Raw genomic sequence first — 15,383 nt, forward strand, 5'->3', positions numbered from 1 at the left:
CCTGCGGATGAAATGGGTCGCCCCGTTGGAGTTGCTCTTATTTTGGCAACACAAATTGGAACAAACCTGACGTATTACTCATTCATCGATCAAGTTGAACGACTTCAAACGTGTCTTGGGCGCAGTCGGCATTTCGGGACCAGCCTAGCTCATTTACCAGGCTCATCCGGTCATCCCTGCATTTCGGCACCAGCCTAGCTCTGTCGCGTCCTAGGCTTCTCCTTCCTACAGCTAGAGCCTAGAGGTCAAACCAATGTGGTTCACACAAGTGGTATATTCACGCCACGATTCGCCCCTGAATCTTTGCCTACTTTCGGCTCCCGATCGGAATGTTTTGCTTTGCTTTGAGGAGATACGGCATCGTTTACTGGAGTACGTATTTGCTAGGTCGAAATTCCAGCAAATTTTGCACAGCACGTCTGAATGGAGCGGACTGTTCAGCGGGCCCGGTCTCTGTGGCACTCGCTGACCCGCTGTCACTGCTCGCTAGCCAGCCTGCATAGGCTGCAGCGCCCGCCCACCACAAATAAAATAAAATAAAATAAAAATTCCACCGGGCGAAAAGGCGATGGAATTGAAAGCAAAGCCAGGAACCTTGGCTGGCCTCGCTAAAAAGCCAGGAGCTCTTTTCCCCTCTCTCTCTCTCCCTCCTCCCTTTTTGGATTCTTCCCGTCTTGAGGCATCGCCTGTCTGCCCCCATCGGCCCAAGCCCACCACTCCCTTTGAGGAATCGTAAATCCTTGCCTCCCCGACTCTGCTCCTTCTTCTTCTTCTTCTTCAGCTGTCCAGCCAGCCTCGCCTGCCTCCAAGGGAAAGGAGAGGAGTGGTGGAGCGGCGTCTCTCCGTGCTGCCATGCAAGTGCACGCTCACGTTTCTTGCAGGTGTTCCTTCCGCGCGGCCAGTGAGTACTCTACTGATGAGTGAGGAGTGAGTGAATGGGAACTCAGGCAATGCCGTCCGGTGGGGCCATCTCGCGCCAGGGCTCGCTCTGCAGCCTCACGCTGAGCGACGTCGAGGGCCAGCTGCACGGCGTCAACCTCGACGACCTCCTCCGCACGGCCGGCTCGGCCAGGAGGACGGCTGACGAGGTGTGGCGGGACATCCACGGCGCCGACGGCGGCACCAGCCGCCCGCGGGCCCAGATGACGCTCGAGGACTTCCTGTCCAGGCCCGGTGGCGACGCGGGGGGCGCCCACTGGGCCGAGCAGTACAATCCCCCGGCCCCGGTGCCGAGGCAGCAGCGCCACAACAACGTCGGGCGTCCCCTGCAGCGGCCGCTGGGGGTGGGCGCCGGGCCGGTGCTGGACGCGCTGTACCACGACCACGACGGGGCCGCCATGTCCGGGCGAAAGCGTGCCGCCGTGGGCGGCCCCGGGGAGAAGACGGTGGAGCGGCGGAAGAAGCGGATGATCAAGAACCGGGAGTCGGCGGCGAGGTCGCGTGCGAGGAAGCAGGTGGGTCCCTCCCATCCCTCGAGACCCCAAATCTCTCTTGCATTTGTTGCACGCTCACAAGGTCACCCGCTCCAAATCTCTCTTATTATTATGGCAGGCGTACACGAACGAGCTCGAGAACAAGATCTCCCGACTGGAAGAGGAGAACGAGCAGCTCAGGAGTTACAAGGTATACTACTCCCAACTAAATCTCAAGTTTTCCTCTGAAAAAGGAAAACTAAATCTCAAGTTGCTAGGCAGGCTCGCTCAAGAGAAGAATTTCGTCAACAATATTATTACCACTTCTTGTCGATTTTTATGCTGCCTACTAAACGCCTTTAGTAGTAACATAATTCCCTAATACTAGTGCCTAACAAAGGACAAATCTGCTGAGACGAAAACAAACCGCTATCCATTGCCAATCAACGTCGGGGTGATCAATCAGTGGGCGCCAAACTGTTCATTTTGTGCTGATGCATGTATAGCGTGGTCTGCTATTGCTGATGAGCCCGGCCTGTGTTTCTTTCTTTCTTTCGCTGTCTGTGCGTCGTTGCCTTCGCTCTGTAGTGGTTACCAGAGGATGTCAGATGATGATGGATGGACCATAAAGTTCTGCCCAATCAAATGGGCACCTTGTCACTGCTTCATCTTGTACAAAAACTTATCCCGTTACCTTATGTCAATATTTTTTCACCCTACCAAAACTACCTTTTGCAAGTTGTAGTGTTTTTTCTAAAGAAGATACAATCGTGGATAAATAATGAGCCAACATGTTGCATTTTTTTTAACGGATAACACGGTCGAGGATCAATCATTTCCATCTATCGCACCTCCCTTCAGAGGAATAGTCAATGCCTATTCCCTGCTGATTGGACACTAGTTCACAACTATAGGATAACAAGATGGTTATTTTCTTAACCTACTGGATGGAGCTAAAATTAGGGCTTTGGGAAGGTTTTATTTATCTCGTTGTCTGCCACCTCAGTTCCTTCATCACCAATTCATTACTCTACCATGCAGTCAGCATCACCGTACTTATTAGTAGTAGGAGTAAGATAATAGCTCCTCCCCAGCTCCATGCTGATAAATAAATACTCCTCCAGTATTGTTGCCCGTCTCTTTCAGCCTTGATGTGCAAAATTTACTGGTATCCATGTAGTAGTACTGTACTAGAAAATTTTGCACATCTACCTCGCACCGCACATTTTTCGTTTTCTGGGATTTTTTGTAGTACTAGTCTCGTGCTCCTTTCTATGCACATGTCATGAAATCTGAAGACAGCATGTATAAGCCTGCCAGTGACAACATCTCCGAAAGGTGAGATTTGTGTCCTTGTCTGCATTTTTTCGTGCGTACGAAATCCTGACCGCCACCCCACTGCCTAGAAAATTGTGAGCCCAAATCCGTGTGCGCGGCAAAATGTATCTTCAGTTTTGCAGACCTGACGGGTCGAATTGCTGTGTGATGCAGGCATTTGAACCGGTGGTGCACTGTGTGCCGCAGCAGGAGCCAAAGAACCAGCTCCGGCGGAGGAACTCGGCCAGCTTCTGATCATCATCATGTTAACAGTACTAGTGTTGAACTGCCCGGCACTAAGGTTGCAAAATTTGTAACTGACTACTCGGAAAAACATTTAGCTAGTAGTACTAGTAAGAATACTCCTCTGCGATCTCCGACTTGCTGTGGTGCATGGCAATTGCTGGTTGCTGCACACCGCATTGTACTCCTATCCTGCGCTTTTTTTTCCCAGCTGGTGCATTGCTTTCTGCAGCCTGTGATTGCAAGAGTATTCCAGTTAAGCTGTAATGTTGTATCTGGAAACAGAATTCCTAGCCTAGCAGTCATATTCCAGCTCTTTACCATCCCTTCTGTCATTGCATTATTACCTTTTATCGTTCACACAAAAGATCAGCAGGATTTATTTAAAACTATAACATAAACTATACATCATTGTGGTCTTGATTTATATATAAAAAAACTAGGTGAAAAAACTCTCGTACTCAAACTTTTCAGCTGTAGTCAGGATCGTCGTCAGGGAGTATCAATCTAAGATCATCATTATCTCTGTAGACTTGTACCAAAGCTGCGGCCTTGTACGCAAAGAACCCCATCATACCTGGAACAAGCTGCAAACAGAGAAATAATATATATATTACATATTCATGAGGTCAACATAAAAATCTAACATAAGCACCACCAATTGAATGAGATCTATAATTACAAAGAGCTGTACTTTACCTCAAAATTAAAAATGTTATTTTGAAAATGACTAGAAAAGGTTGACAGCCCAAAAATCACTGCAGGAATTATTAGCCTTGGGGATGAAAGAACAAATAGAGAGCCACCCAATGTCTTCTCTAATGTATCCTTCAAATCCTCGCTTCGAATGCCGATTCTAGCATTTGCATGTACATAACGATAATAGATCAAACAGTCAGAACGTGAGGGATAGGAGACAAAGTAGAGATCACAGACAAAGACATTTCTAAACCTACTTCTTCACTTTCTTCTTTAGAAAAACTTCAGGAACATCTTCCTTCGATAGGTTATCTGCGTGTCGATACAGAAGTTGAAGATACAACCAGCTGCTCAATATAGTGTGAGTGGTTAGATTTATTATCTTTGATGTATATTATAAACACAAGTTAATTCATGGCAGCACTCTATAAAAAATTTATCATGAACTTCCAATTCTTAAGTTGTAAAGGAATCCTATTTAGCTAACCTGAAAGCAACTCCAAAAGCATAACTGATACCAGCCTGTTCAACGTGAACATCAAAGATTCAGTCAGATCACCATTCAGTTAAATTTAGTAACCGATCAATTACCAATATTCAGGTAAAGTTAAAACATTTGCCATTCATGAGCTTACCAGACTATATGAAATTAATGATCATAGATTCTTGAAGAAAGTATTAGTATTGTAAGCATTTTGTCCAAACAGAGCTTATTAGCTTGTCAGGTAGATGGCCGTTAAACGCTAAGACCATTCACAATGTTCATGCCCAAATACCAATCCACATTTTTTATGTCACCCGAGCATCTCCAACCGGACATAGCTAACTCACGGACGCGTCCGCGGACAGCTCCAGCCCGCCGCTCATTTTCCGCGTCCACAGCCGTCCCCCTCATATCCAAACCCCCAAATCCAAACACAAGTATGCAACATAGATCAACACATGTACTTTCATTTCATAGCACATAGTTAATACATAGTCCGGACATAGCATAGGGAAGTTCATCACACCATCGGACTACCAAAATGATGGCATGTTCTACTAGTTCATAACTAAAAGTAGGATTATAGATAGAAGAAGTTCACCAACGGCAGCCCTTGCCTTGTCCTGTCGCGGTAGTAGCGATCGAAGACGACAAAGGGGTCAAGGCAGATCTGCTCGGCGCGGAGCTGGATGAGTCGGACGCAGCACCGGACATGTTATCGTCATCTTTCGGAGGAAGGCCGGCAAGGGCACGGACGGCCCGGGCTTGCTCCACCGCAAGGGAAAGGGCGGACCGGGCTTGCCACTTCGTCAGGATCCGGGCACGGGCCTCCTATTGCCCTATGCGCCGCGTCGCACCTTCTCCCTCTCACAGCGGGCACACCATCACTCGATGGCAGACATGCCGCCGCAGCTACCGCATCTGGCAAATCCATGCCTTGCGCATTGCTGACATTGGCCTCAGACTCCGAGGCCAACGTCGCGGGGACAAGGACCGGCGCGTGCCTGATCCGGTGATGGAGCGGACACGCGGCGCCAACGCTGGATCCCAGCTGGAGTGGCGGTGAAGGCGCCCGGCTGGTGGATCCGCGGAGGGGCGGCTCCAACGACAGAGCTCAGGTATCCTCCAGGGGTTGGCAGAGCACGAGCTGGACGGCTATCTCCTCGTCCGAGCAGGCGCCGAGCTCCAAGTCGACGGATCTAGATCGACCGGATTCAGATCTGTTCCTAGCCATGCCAGAGATGACCGGAGAGGAGGGTGGGGCGGAGCGGAGCGGACAGAAAGTGGAGTGGGCAGTGTAAATGGCTAGGTTTTGGTCCGGGTGAGGAGAGGGGCGGGATTTTGTGGGGTCGGGATGGGCCAGTCCAACGTGGTGGATGTGTCCGTGCAGCCCGAAATCCACCCCACATATGAGGGATGCCAGACAGCCAGGACATTTTCCGCCCAGACATGTGTGGGGGGGGCGGGGGGGTGGAGATGCTCTCAAGGCAATGATTCCATGATTATACGAGCCACGAACAGTGTGATGCTCACAAAGACCTAAAACAACATAGTTATCTACTGGTAGATTGGAGATTCTCTAAAGGGCAGCCTGTTGCATGTAGCTCCCGCTTGCGCAGGGTCCAGCCACTTTGGGTCTATTGTACGCAGCCTTTCCCTACATTTCTGCAAGAGGCTGTTTCCAGGACTTGAACCCGTGACCTCATGGTCACAAGGCAGCAGCTTTACCACTGCGCCAAGGTTCCCCATCAGATTGGAGATTCTCTCTCTCCAAAAAAATGGTAGACTGGAGGTCCAATTTCAAATGGTTGATTTTGTAAAATTCCAGTTAAACAGGACATCACTTCATTGTGACACATGGTCACATGAAACTATTCAACCATTCATGGTTAGTGCAAAAATGCATGTCTGGATTGATATAAAGTTCAGGGTGAAAATACCTCGAGAGAGAAGACTAGGACACAATATATAGTGCAAGCGGCTCCAATTCCTACGGTCAAAAGCAACAGTTCGTCCTTAATCTGCAGGAAACGACTAACATGAGCAGCTGGATATGATTTTTTTTTCCTACTAAATGCATCAGAAGATGAAACACTGGTAGTGAAAATTACTGCTTCGTATCTCAGAAGGTTGAATTCCTTCCTTTTATCACTCTCCTTCAGCCCAGCCTGTCATCATTTGCAAGAACATGCCAATCTATCAATTACCTCTACAAAAACATGGTTAAAAGTGAAGATAACGAACATAATAATCCTGAAACACGGCCATGACATACCAGAGCAGAAAGCCTCCTTCTCATAGTAAGGCTGTCCTCAGCGGACACAAAATCTCCAGTTGCCTCAAATCCCACGACTCCCTCACTCATAACATCATCCCTGAACTGCATGCCATTGTTCAGTCAGTTATACCTTGCAACAGTAGATAAGTAGACGACATGATTTGTACAGCTTACATCGTCAGGTTGCCCAACATCTGCAGCATTTCCTTGATCCATGGTAGCCTCTAACACCTCAAGATCTGTGTCATTTCTCCTCAAAACCATGTCAGCGACTTTGGAGACGAAGTCCCCATTCTCCTGCCTATCCTCAAGGAACATGCGCAAGACATCCTCCCCGAGGCTGTCACCAGCTGTCAATTCCAACAATGAGGCCACGGGATTAGTACGAAAGAACAAATGCCGAACCATCTTGGTTGTATGGCTTGAAGCCTTGAATAATTCTTCTCTTCATAGCATGGATTTAAATACACCAACGCATGGAGAAAAATGTGTTCAAAATCAGAATGATGTGGTGGAGTAATCAGACCCATTTTTAGAATCGCAAGAAGTAACCCCGATCAAATGCAAGAAGATTAGGCCTCCTTTGGTTTGTAGAAATTTTGTAGGAATCTCATAGGATAGGATTTGTATAGAAAAAAATTCTTTAGAGCCCTTTGGTTTGTAGGAACAGAATCTTATTCCTATCCTCCACATTTCATAGGAAAATAAACATTAGCCCAGAGTCAATGGAAAAAATCCTGTGGTGTGAATCAAAATGCATTTTCTTTTCTATTCACATGATTTCATATACATGTCATCTCATTTCCTATGACTTTCCTATTCCTATGATTTTCCTACCTGGCCTTAATTCTAATTCGAATTCCGAGGTAGCGAATTTCTGCGCCATACAATTCTGAGCATTGAAGCTAGGCGGTGTACCTTGGAGAGACGAGTAGCGTAGAGCCGAGGCGCGGGGCAACCTGCGAGGGCGGCAGGCAAGGCCGAGAGGAGGGAGGGAGCCGCGCGCGGCAAGGTCACAGCAACGCACACCGGGAAGCCTCGCCATGGCAGAACTAATCTATTAAGCTGGGGCTAGCCGCCGCCGCGTACGGCGTAGCTTCTGTGACGGCCGGCCGCAAGAGCTGTCGGCCTACCAGCTCGCTGATCTCCTAGACTCCTACCTCCTCGATGGAGGCAGCGGTCGGGACGGACAGAGGGAGGGAGGGCGCTGCGGAGAAGAGAAGCCATGGAGTGGGCTTCAGGTGGATAAGAGTAGGATGAAGGCGCGATCTGGAGCGTCCAAGGGCTCGATCGGGCGGTGAAGCCTTTCTCCGACGTTGTCTCTCATCTTGTTTCGTGACAATCCTAATGTTTGGATGCAACAATGCTCTCAGAAAATGGGAGAAATATCTTCACCGTGGGGCTCACTCCAAGTGGACAACCACTAATTTGCATTTAATTCCATGTAGAAGTACGTCGCGATGGACCTATCAGTGATGGGCCAACACAGCGACACACATTGCCCGCTGCCGCAAATAGATGAAGAGGGAGGAGGCTTTGGCGGTGGTCGGTCACCCAATACCACCTCGGTTAAGCATGTGAATCAACGGATGCTGGTCGTGCAATCACCATCGACCTAGCTGGCACGGTCGCATCCGCCACACTACTATGCCACCTGGCCGCTCGATCAGCAATAGCAGTCCGTGTCCACCATCGTCGCCGGCCATCACATGCCGTGCATCGTCGACCTCAACAACGTGGAGAACACCTTCACGGAGTCGCAGTCGTCGGTGCTTGTCCGCTCAATGATGTCGGCTTCCATGCCCGTCGGTGCCTCTCTGTCTATTGAAATGTCTCAACCGGGCGCCGATAAGGAGGAGTCACCGATGAACATGATCCAAGTGGAAGAATCCAAGCCGGAGGCGATGGACACACAACAGCTGCACACCTAGATGTCGGAAAATCAACAAACGCAGAAGATCGTGCAAGCCTACCGTGCTAGGATGTTAAAGCGTTTGGCAACCAATTTGGAGGAATTGTCCATACATAAAGAACTTGGCATGGACAGCCGGTCTGTGACACAAAAAATAAGGTTGTTTGCATGGACAGACGGACTTGCAACTTTGGGGATTGGATGTTTTTGGTTGCGATTTATATTTACGTATGCTTGCTATTGAACTACATATGCATGTCAAATGAAGGCAAACGGACCGGAACAGATATTTGATGCATAGGGTATAGAGGTGGATGACCGCCACTCTATCCACTTTCTTCGGACACGTCGATGTTTCGATGGACAGTGCTGGAGATGTTGAAGATGGGCTTTGACCCATAAAAGACGATAATCCCCGGTTAATCTATAATGCCCATTTAGGTGCATGGTAAGTGGTGGAAAGTTTAGTATCATACTGCTAGCGTAGTAAGAGTGAGACCCCTTTATAAAGGTTGCTTTATCCCATGCCATTGGAAGCTTCGGAAGAGGAGTTGTACGCGGGCGCTCCTCCTTCGACGCCCGCCTTGCCACGTCACGCCACGCATCGTCACGACGCGCGCGCGCCCCGTGGGTTGTGGGAATGACCTGAGTCGAGCTAATGGGTCGCTAACAAAAGTGTCACTGTCCAAGACGTTGGACCGTGGGCTGTTCGCCGACACACTCACTCCCTCCTTGCGCAACCCTAACTGTCATCTATTGTTCTTCTCAGTGTGGTGCTTCCGGTGATCCCATCCCGACGACCACGTGCATGATTGGTCGGGAGAGCAGGTGCCTCCAGAACCCCGTTCTTTGAGATCCTACCCGGGAGAAGGGCGATAAGGTTTTTGAGAGCGTCTCAGCACGACTGCTCCCGATCCGTCCCCGTCTCCGTCCTCCTCTGCATCGACTCCATGACCGATGACGTCGCCGCCAAGAAGAAGGACGGTAAGGTTTTTGGGAGCGTCTCAACGTGACTGCTCCCGATCTGTCCCCGTCTTCGTCCTCCTTTGCATCGACTCCATAACTGATGACGCCGCCGCCAAGAAGAAGGACGTGGACGACGTCAAGGTTGTTGTTGTCGCCGCCGCGCTTGGACCGGCCAACCGGAGGGTATGACTTGTTCATTCCCTATTTACTCGTTCATGTGCTCGCCATATATGTTGTGTTCATAGATGTTTCGGTTCTATGTACTGTACATGCTCACATGTTTAGGTATCGATATGAGTTGCATACTATGATGATCATGTTTATTATCTATTTGTGGATTAGGTTAATCGAAAAAGTGATAATATTTCCATGAGGAGATGCGCTAAAACTGGCTATTTGTGGTTGATTTCATTGTGGCAGTATCGCAGACTTTTGCTTTTCTTCTTCTAAAAGTCCATCCAAGGCACTCAAAATTGAGAACTACCATTACAACAAATCAATCCCACGGGACGGATAGGACGAGTGCCGCCCACATCGTTCAGGCCGTTGGACCCGTCGCCGTCCACCGTGACATATGCGTGTTAAACCGCCGGAACCGAAGTACGGCTATGCACGTAGGCCATGAGCATGACCATGCACATCCCCTCGATGCTCCTCTCCTCCACCTCCTCTTCCCCGGCGCGCTTAGCAGCTGTGACCGTGAGGAGCTTGCCACGGCAGAGCGGGCACGTCGCCCCCGGCCGCGCAGCCAGCCACCGGTCGGGGCAGCAGCGGTGGAACAGATGCTGGCACCTGAGCACCCTCACCTCGTCGCCCTCCTCCATGCCGCCCAGGCAGATCACGCAGCGTTCGCGCCCCGCTCCACGCTGCTCACCGCACCGCGCCCCGGGTAGCACCGTGGAGCACACCTCCGCCTCCCAGCATTCCTGCACCGGCGGGCAGGAGGACGCCGGACGTGCCCACCCGACGAGGCGGCGGATGGCCTCTGCGGCGACGACGACGAAGAGGGAGAAGAGGTGCAGGAGAGTGGCAACGAGGCTTGTCATTGTGCTTATCGAGTTGTTGTTCTCTTGAAGTGTCAAGAGAAGCATCTTGGAGTAGCATATATTGTGTGTGAGGGCGAGCAACGTCAAGAACAACTGTCGCAAACGCGGTTTCCTGTTTCAGTACACAGTAGTAACAGAGGGGCATGTTTTTCCTTGGGTACCTATATCGATTAAGGAGGTAATCAAAGTAGATGCATTGCCTCTGTTATTATATTCACCCACTAATGACAATTGCAACCATACGGCCACACCAGCACGTTGGCCGGTTTCACGTACATTGCACTCTACACTGAACCTGTCAGATAAGGGTCTGCACAGCATCACATATCTAGATCCCGGAGACCCAGGGTCTAATCATCAGATATTGTAATCAGGTGGTTAACTAAGACTGAAAGATCTAGAGACGTCTGCCCAAAAAGGATCCATAAAGCCCTGTCAAATGTTCACACCATAGGCAGGCCATCATGATATGAGAGGGCACACACCACCAGGTTCATTTGGCTAGTGATGTAATCTCCCTCTGTAAAGAAATATAAGAGTGTTTAGATTACTAAGGTACTATGGACACGAACAAGGATCAAGCATGCAGACTTGAAGATCGTCATGATGCGTCACAGAAATATAGGTAACACCGGTAACCAGAACTACTCCTTCCATCACATAATGTAAGAGCTATTAGTGTCCAAAACGCTCTTATATTATGGGGCAGAGGGAGTACTAAACAAGTAAAATAGCAGACTGAATAGAAAGAACACAACACGCATCAATGAGACGATTCAGCTTCAAGTTTCTTGTCCATACATTCACAGCAGGATGGTTTCGGCTATTCCATAGATAGAGCAAATGTTCCTCGCACAAACTGTTATGTCAATTACAGGAATTATTCGATTGAGATGCAAAGGACATAGCTGCCATGAAGATTGACCGACAACCAAGAGCTTCTTTAGCCTGGGGGCCAGTTCATCTGCCTCCCTCCAAGGAGATGGACATGGATGTGGTAAACAGATTGACCTGCAAACATAGATATCAGGTCACTGATGGACAAGTGGGCACAATAATAGGATTATAGGTGTTACCCCCGCAAAAAAAGAATAGGTGTTAAAAACCAATAGCACATTGAACTGGGGGCATACATCCACTAGGGCCATCATTGATGACAATACGGTAGCCATCTTCAAGTCCTTCCTGCTTAGCGATAACTTTTGCAGCGTAGAGGAGGCAGCCAAGTATCTCTACATGCCTCTCTTCTGCCTGGAGAGATTATTACAAATGAAAACCATTTTCTCTCAAGCACATTAAATTCCAGGAAACTTTAATAGATCTACTATATGATGAGCAGTTGGATTAAATTGGAAAACTTAAACTGCAATTATGGATGAACAGTTCAACATTACCTTTGAAAGGCCGGTTAATCCATCCTTGACTTTGGGAATGATTACAATGTGGGTCGGAGCTTGAGGATTTATGTCTCTGAAAGCGAGGACCTGGAAAATGAACCCACGGATCAAATTTATTTTCAAGTATATGGTACAGTAGCAGATGCAGTATAGAGAAGAAATAACAAAACTCAAGTGTTCAGCCAAAAACATAAGAACAGAAGACTGGACTTCAAAGATGTAAGTATTTTTAAGTATATAGCGTAAGGCCCTCCAAAGAATGTTAATGTCAAATTCATAGCAGGGCATGGATGCGTGGATCAACTGGCAGAACTAGAAATTTACCGCTATTTTCCGTTGGTCCATACCAATCTGCAAGTGAGTGAACATGGAGGGGGGCAACTAAATTTTTGGTATGCCCTTATCATAAAATTCTGCGTACATGCTGCGTGTCTATATGGGGTCCGGGCATCTATGAGTAGCATAATGCATGGTCTCAGTGTAAATCATGGGTCCATTTATAACAGTTACTCCATACTTTTATCTGAAATCAATAAAACTCAACAACTCCACACAAAGGGAAGATTCAGAATGCCAGGTAACCACTGAGGCTTAACTGTATTGTGAATTCCAACCGTTGGTACGTGCAGTCCAAGAATGACTTGAACAACAGTAGTAAGTAGTAACATCGTCATAGCCAGTGATTAGAAAAAGTACTAATATGTGTGCGCTTAAGCAATCTTAGGCTCTAGCATGGTAACAGAACACCTAGCTTAGGTGCTGCTAGGCGTGCACTTATATTGAGCATGTATATGTGTGCGCTTGGGAAAGATAGGCGCCGGGTATACGCAAAACTAGGAATTTACGCCTAGCAATTTTCTAACCATGATTATAGCTGAACTGCTATGTTGCCAAGCCCTCTAGTTCATTAACTAGATGAAACCGTCCTAGTTCCTAAAGCAACTGTATGTAATCCTTTATAACATAACTCTTAATGCAACACAACCCAAGCATGAATTGCAACTCTGTAATATTCTAACAAAACCCATTCTTCTCTAGTGAACTCAATGTATGTACATCCACTATAGTTTGAATGCAGGATATTTCATTAATACTGATAGTCCAACCTTGCATCAGTCATCATCACTAAAATATTGTCCGTCCTAACTGACTATGGAAAAAGGCAAATAGTACTACACAATACCTTCTCATCCTCATACACCACCGTAGAAGGTATCTCCTTTTTGATGATCTTGTCAAATCTGCACATGCAATATATGTCAGAAATTGATGCACCTGCTCAAAGGCTTTGCTATACATAATTTAAATACTGACTTCTTCACATCCTTTTAGGCATAGTTGATCTATTCAGCAAGCCAATTCTGTAACTGAGAAATAACTAGCACTAAGTGTTGATAACAGTACGATATCTCCCATTAACCCAGGGCATGTTCCTTACTCCTTCATTAACAAATCAGTAGCTAGTTACAAAGATAGTTACTACGAACATAAAAGCACAATACCAGCAGCGGTATAGTTCAACTGATGAAGCCAAAAGTGGACTACTGCTGCAGATCAATAGCCAACACGGTGAACCATTTCGTTAACAAATGGCTTGCACTAATGTCCTATATAGTTCTATTTCGTTTTTGGCCAGGCTCCGATTTGCACTCGGTTTTGCAGGTTGCAAATGTTCAAGTTGGTAAAGGAATACGACGACTACGAGTCATAACAGCATCACTGATGATCTCCCAGCAATCCAGCAGCACACAATGCATTGGGCAAGCTTGGGGACAAAACTAGTTCACTGATCCTTCACTACCCATTTCAAATACTACAAATTCATCAACCCCAGCACAATTACTCGAGGCAGTAGTGACAAATCGCAACATCTGAAACCACCAAAATGGCTTTTGCCAAGCGCAATCCCACAGATCGAGCAGTCAGCGGTAGAAAGGGGTAGTGACGGATTAGCGAGGGCTTTGCGAGAGGAGGAGAGAGGGGTACAGGCTATGGTCTCACATGGTGGGGTTGTCGTTGGGCACGGGGGCGAGCGCCGCGTCTTTCTCCGACGCCATCGATCGACCTCCTCGAGCACCTGGTTGGTGATGGTCGCCGCCCGGAGCTTGGTAGATAAAGTGCACGGGAGGCCGAAACCCTCGGTACCTGATCAATTTACTGCTTTGCCCTTCCGGTTTGGCTTCGGAGCCTCGGGGTGTGCCTGGACATCTGGGTCAACTCACCACAGCATTTCAGATTAGGACCTTGTTTACGCCGAGAGAACTAGAAAACGGACTACTGGTATGCGCAACTACATTAGCATGACAGCTTTTCTCTTGCACTTCAAAATTCTAAATACGGCAGAAGTAACAAGAAAGTAAAAAAGAAAGGGGGATAATTCGGGAGAGGGGAAGGAAGAAGGATCATGCAAAGAGCGTGGAGAAGAAGACGGAACATCACATGCTTATTCTTTTTCGTTATGCAAAGGAAGTAGATTTATTTTTTACAAAGGCTTGATTTTATATTAATTTAAAATGAAGTATCAAAGCAATACAACACACCCCACAAAAAACAATACAAACGCAATGAGCACATATAGTCTCTACATAGTTAAAATAGGAAGTGGATCCTCTAACATGAAGGAGAGAAGTCATCTAAGCTACACTGCAATCTAGTGTAAAACAGAGAAGGAAAGCCACGAGTATTGTAGCGAACACTGTATTTATCTACTATAGCAGGTACTGTACGGAACTCGATCCTTTGGCATTAAGAAGGAAAGTTGGAGAAACTACAATTCCCTAACTTGCCTTCTTTCAATTCATATGATTAAGGCTAAAATGACTTAAATTAATTTGCAAATTACAAATTTAATGTGTACACTTATAATCATTACATACAAACAAATTGATGGTGAAATAAAATTAATTATATATCATTTATATCTACAGTAAATATCAATAGTAAATAATCTACTAAAAGTCTCTAACATTCCTTCTTTGATAGAGGCGAAGGTGTCCCGATCTTTCGATGAGATGATAACTATCGATTTGGTGGAGACGACTTTGACGATCCGACTACAAACGTGCACGACGTTGCGCCTTAGCAATCGCTAAACCAGCTCCGAGAGGTTATTGACCACGCCGAAGCACGATCAACCTGACCACGAAGGTCTATTCCTGCAAGCAATCGAAGAACACGCAAGAATATGATTAAGCAATCTGAATATTGCGAATATGGATGAAGTATTGATAAAAGTGGGGATCCGGAAGCGGTCTTGGTCTGGTCGTTGGACACAAACGAAGTACATGAAGTTGCAATGGCTAACTTTTAACTAAACAAATCTCAAGGAAAAAGCTACTAGATGGATCTACTTATATAGGAGCAAGGGGTGGCGGCTAAGGATGTGGGAGGACGTCCCAAGGCAGCCTAAAACTAACCCTAGGTCGTACAAGGCCAATGGGCCCAAGTGGAGGTGATGCAACACATTTGGACTTGTAGTTTGACTCGGATTCTGCTGCAGCATCAGATTGTTTCGTCCATAACTCAACGCTCCGGACGAATTTGAAGGTGAATCCAGTTGGGTTGGAAAGAGCACGGAATCTATTTTCCAACAAAAAAAGAATCACCCAATTCGGAGTCCGTATGAAAGA

The 15,383-nt window shown here is 47.3% G+C and overlaps 3 protein-coding genes across 5 annotated transcripts; 1 reads left to right on the top strand and 2 right to left on the bottom strand.

Annotated features, from left to right (window-relative positions):
* The first annotated feature begins 627 nt into the window (after nt 1-627).
* On the top strand, nt 628-3,292 carry LOC123097610 (ABSCISIC ACID-INSENSITIVE 5-like protein 2). Its single transcript, XM_044519395.1, has 3 exons — nt 628-1,454; nt 1,552-1,623; nt 2,904-3,292. Exons 1-3 carry the CDS (start codon nt 936-938, stop codon nt 2,982-2,984), a joined length of 672 nt encoding a protein of 223 aa, XP_044375330.1. The 5' UTR covers nt 628-935; the 3' UTR covers nt 2,985-3,292.
* LOC123097609 (uncharacterized) lies at nt 2,963-7,720 on the bottom strand. Of its 3 annotated transcripts, none has more exons than XM_044519393.1 (9): nt 7,352-7,720; nt 6,608-6,783; nt 6,431-6,535; nt 6,096-6,323; nt 4,159-4,193; nt 3,929-4,018; nt 3,672-3,828; nt 3,434-3,559; nt 2,963-3,205 (listed from the first exon to the last, which is right to left on the bottom strand). In XM_044519393.1, the coding sequence occupies exons 1-8, from the start codon at nt 7,476-7,478 to the stop codon at nt 3,443-3,445; spliced, it is 1,035 nt and encodes a 344-aa protein (XP_044375328.1). In that variant the 5' UTR covers nt 7,479-7,720; the 3' UTR covers nt 2,963-3,205; nt 3,434-3,442. The 3 variants fall into 3 exon arrangements, with proteins under 3 accessions (XP_044375328.1, XP_044375329.1, XP_044375327.1); XM_044519394.1 differs by lacking the exon at nt 2,963-3,205 and having other exon boundaries at nt 3,280-3,559; nt 6,096-6,176; nt 6,267-6,323; nt 7,352-7,708; XM_044519392.1 differs by lacking the exon at nt 2,963-3,205 and having other exon boundaries at nt 3,280-3,559; nt 7,352-7,714.
* Nucleotides 7,721-11,100: 3,380 nt separating this feature from the next.
* LOC123097611 (14 kDa zinc-binding protein) lies at nt 11,101-13,972 on the bottom strand. Its single transcript, XM_044519396.1, has 5 exons — nt 13,756-13,972; nt 12,938-12,995; nt 11,752-11,841; nt 11,491-11,608; nt 11,101-11,368 (listed from the first exon to the last, which is right to left on the bottom strand). The coding sequence occupies exons 1-5, from the start codon at nt 13,809-13,811 to the stop codon at nt 11,301-11,303; spliced, it is 390 nt and encodes a 129-aa protein (XP_044375331.1). The 5' UTR covers nt 13,812-13,972; the 3' UTR covers nt 11,101-11,300.
* Nucleotides 13,973-15,383: the final 1,411 nt, after the last annotated feature.

The sequence above is a fragment of the Triticum aestivum genome, chromosome 4D (genome assembly GCF_018294505.1).
Source record: "Triticum aestivum cultivar Chinese Spring chromosome 4D, IWGSC CS RefSeq v2.1, whole genome shotgun sequence".
Lineage (NCBI taxonomy): Eukaryota > Viridiplantae > Streptophyta > Magnoliopsida > Poales > Poaceae > Triticum > Triticum aestivum.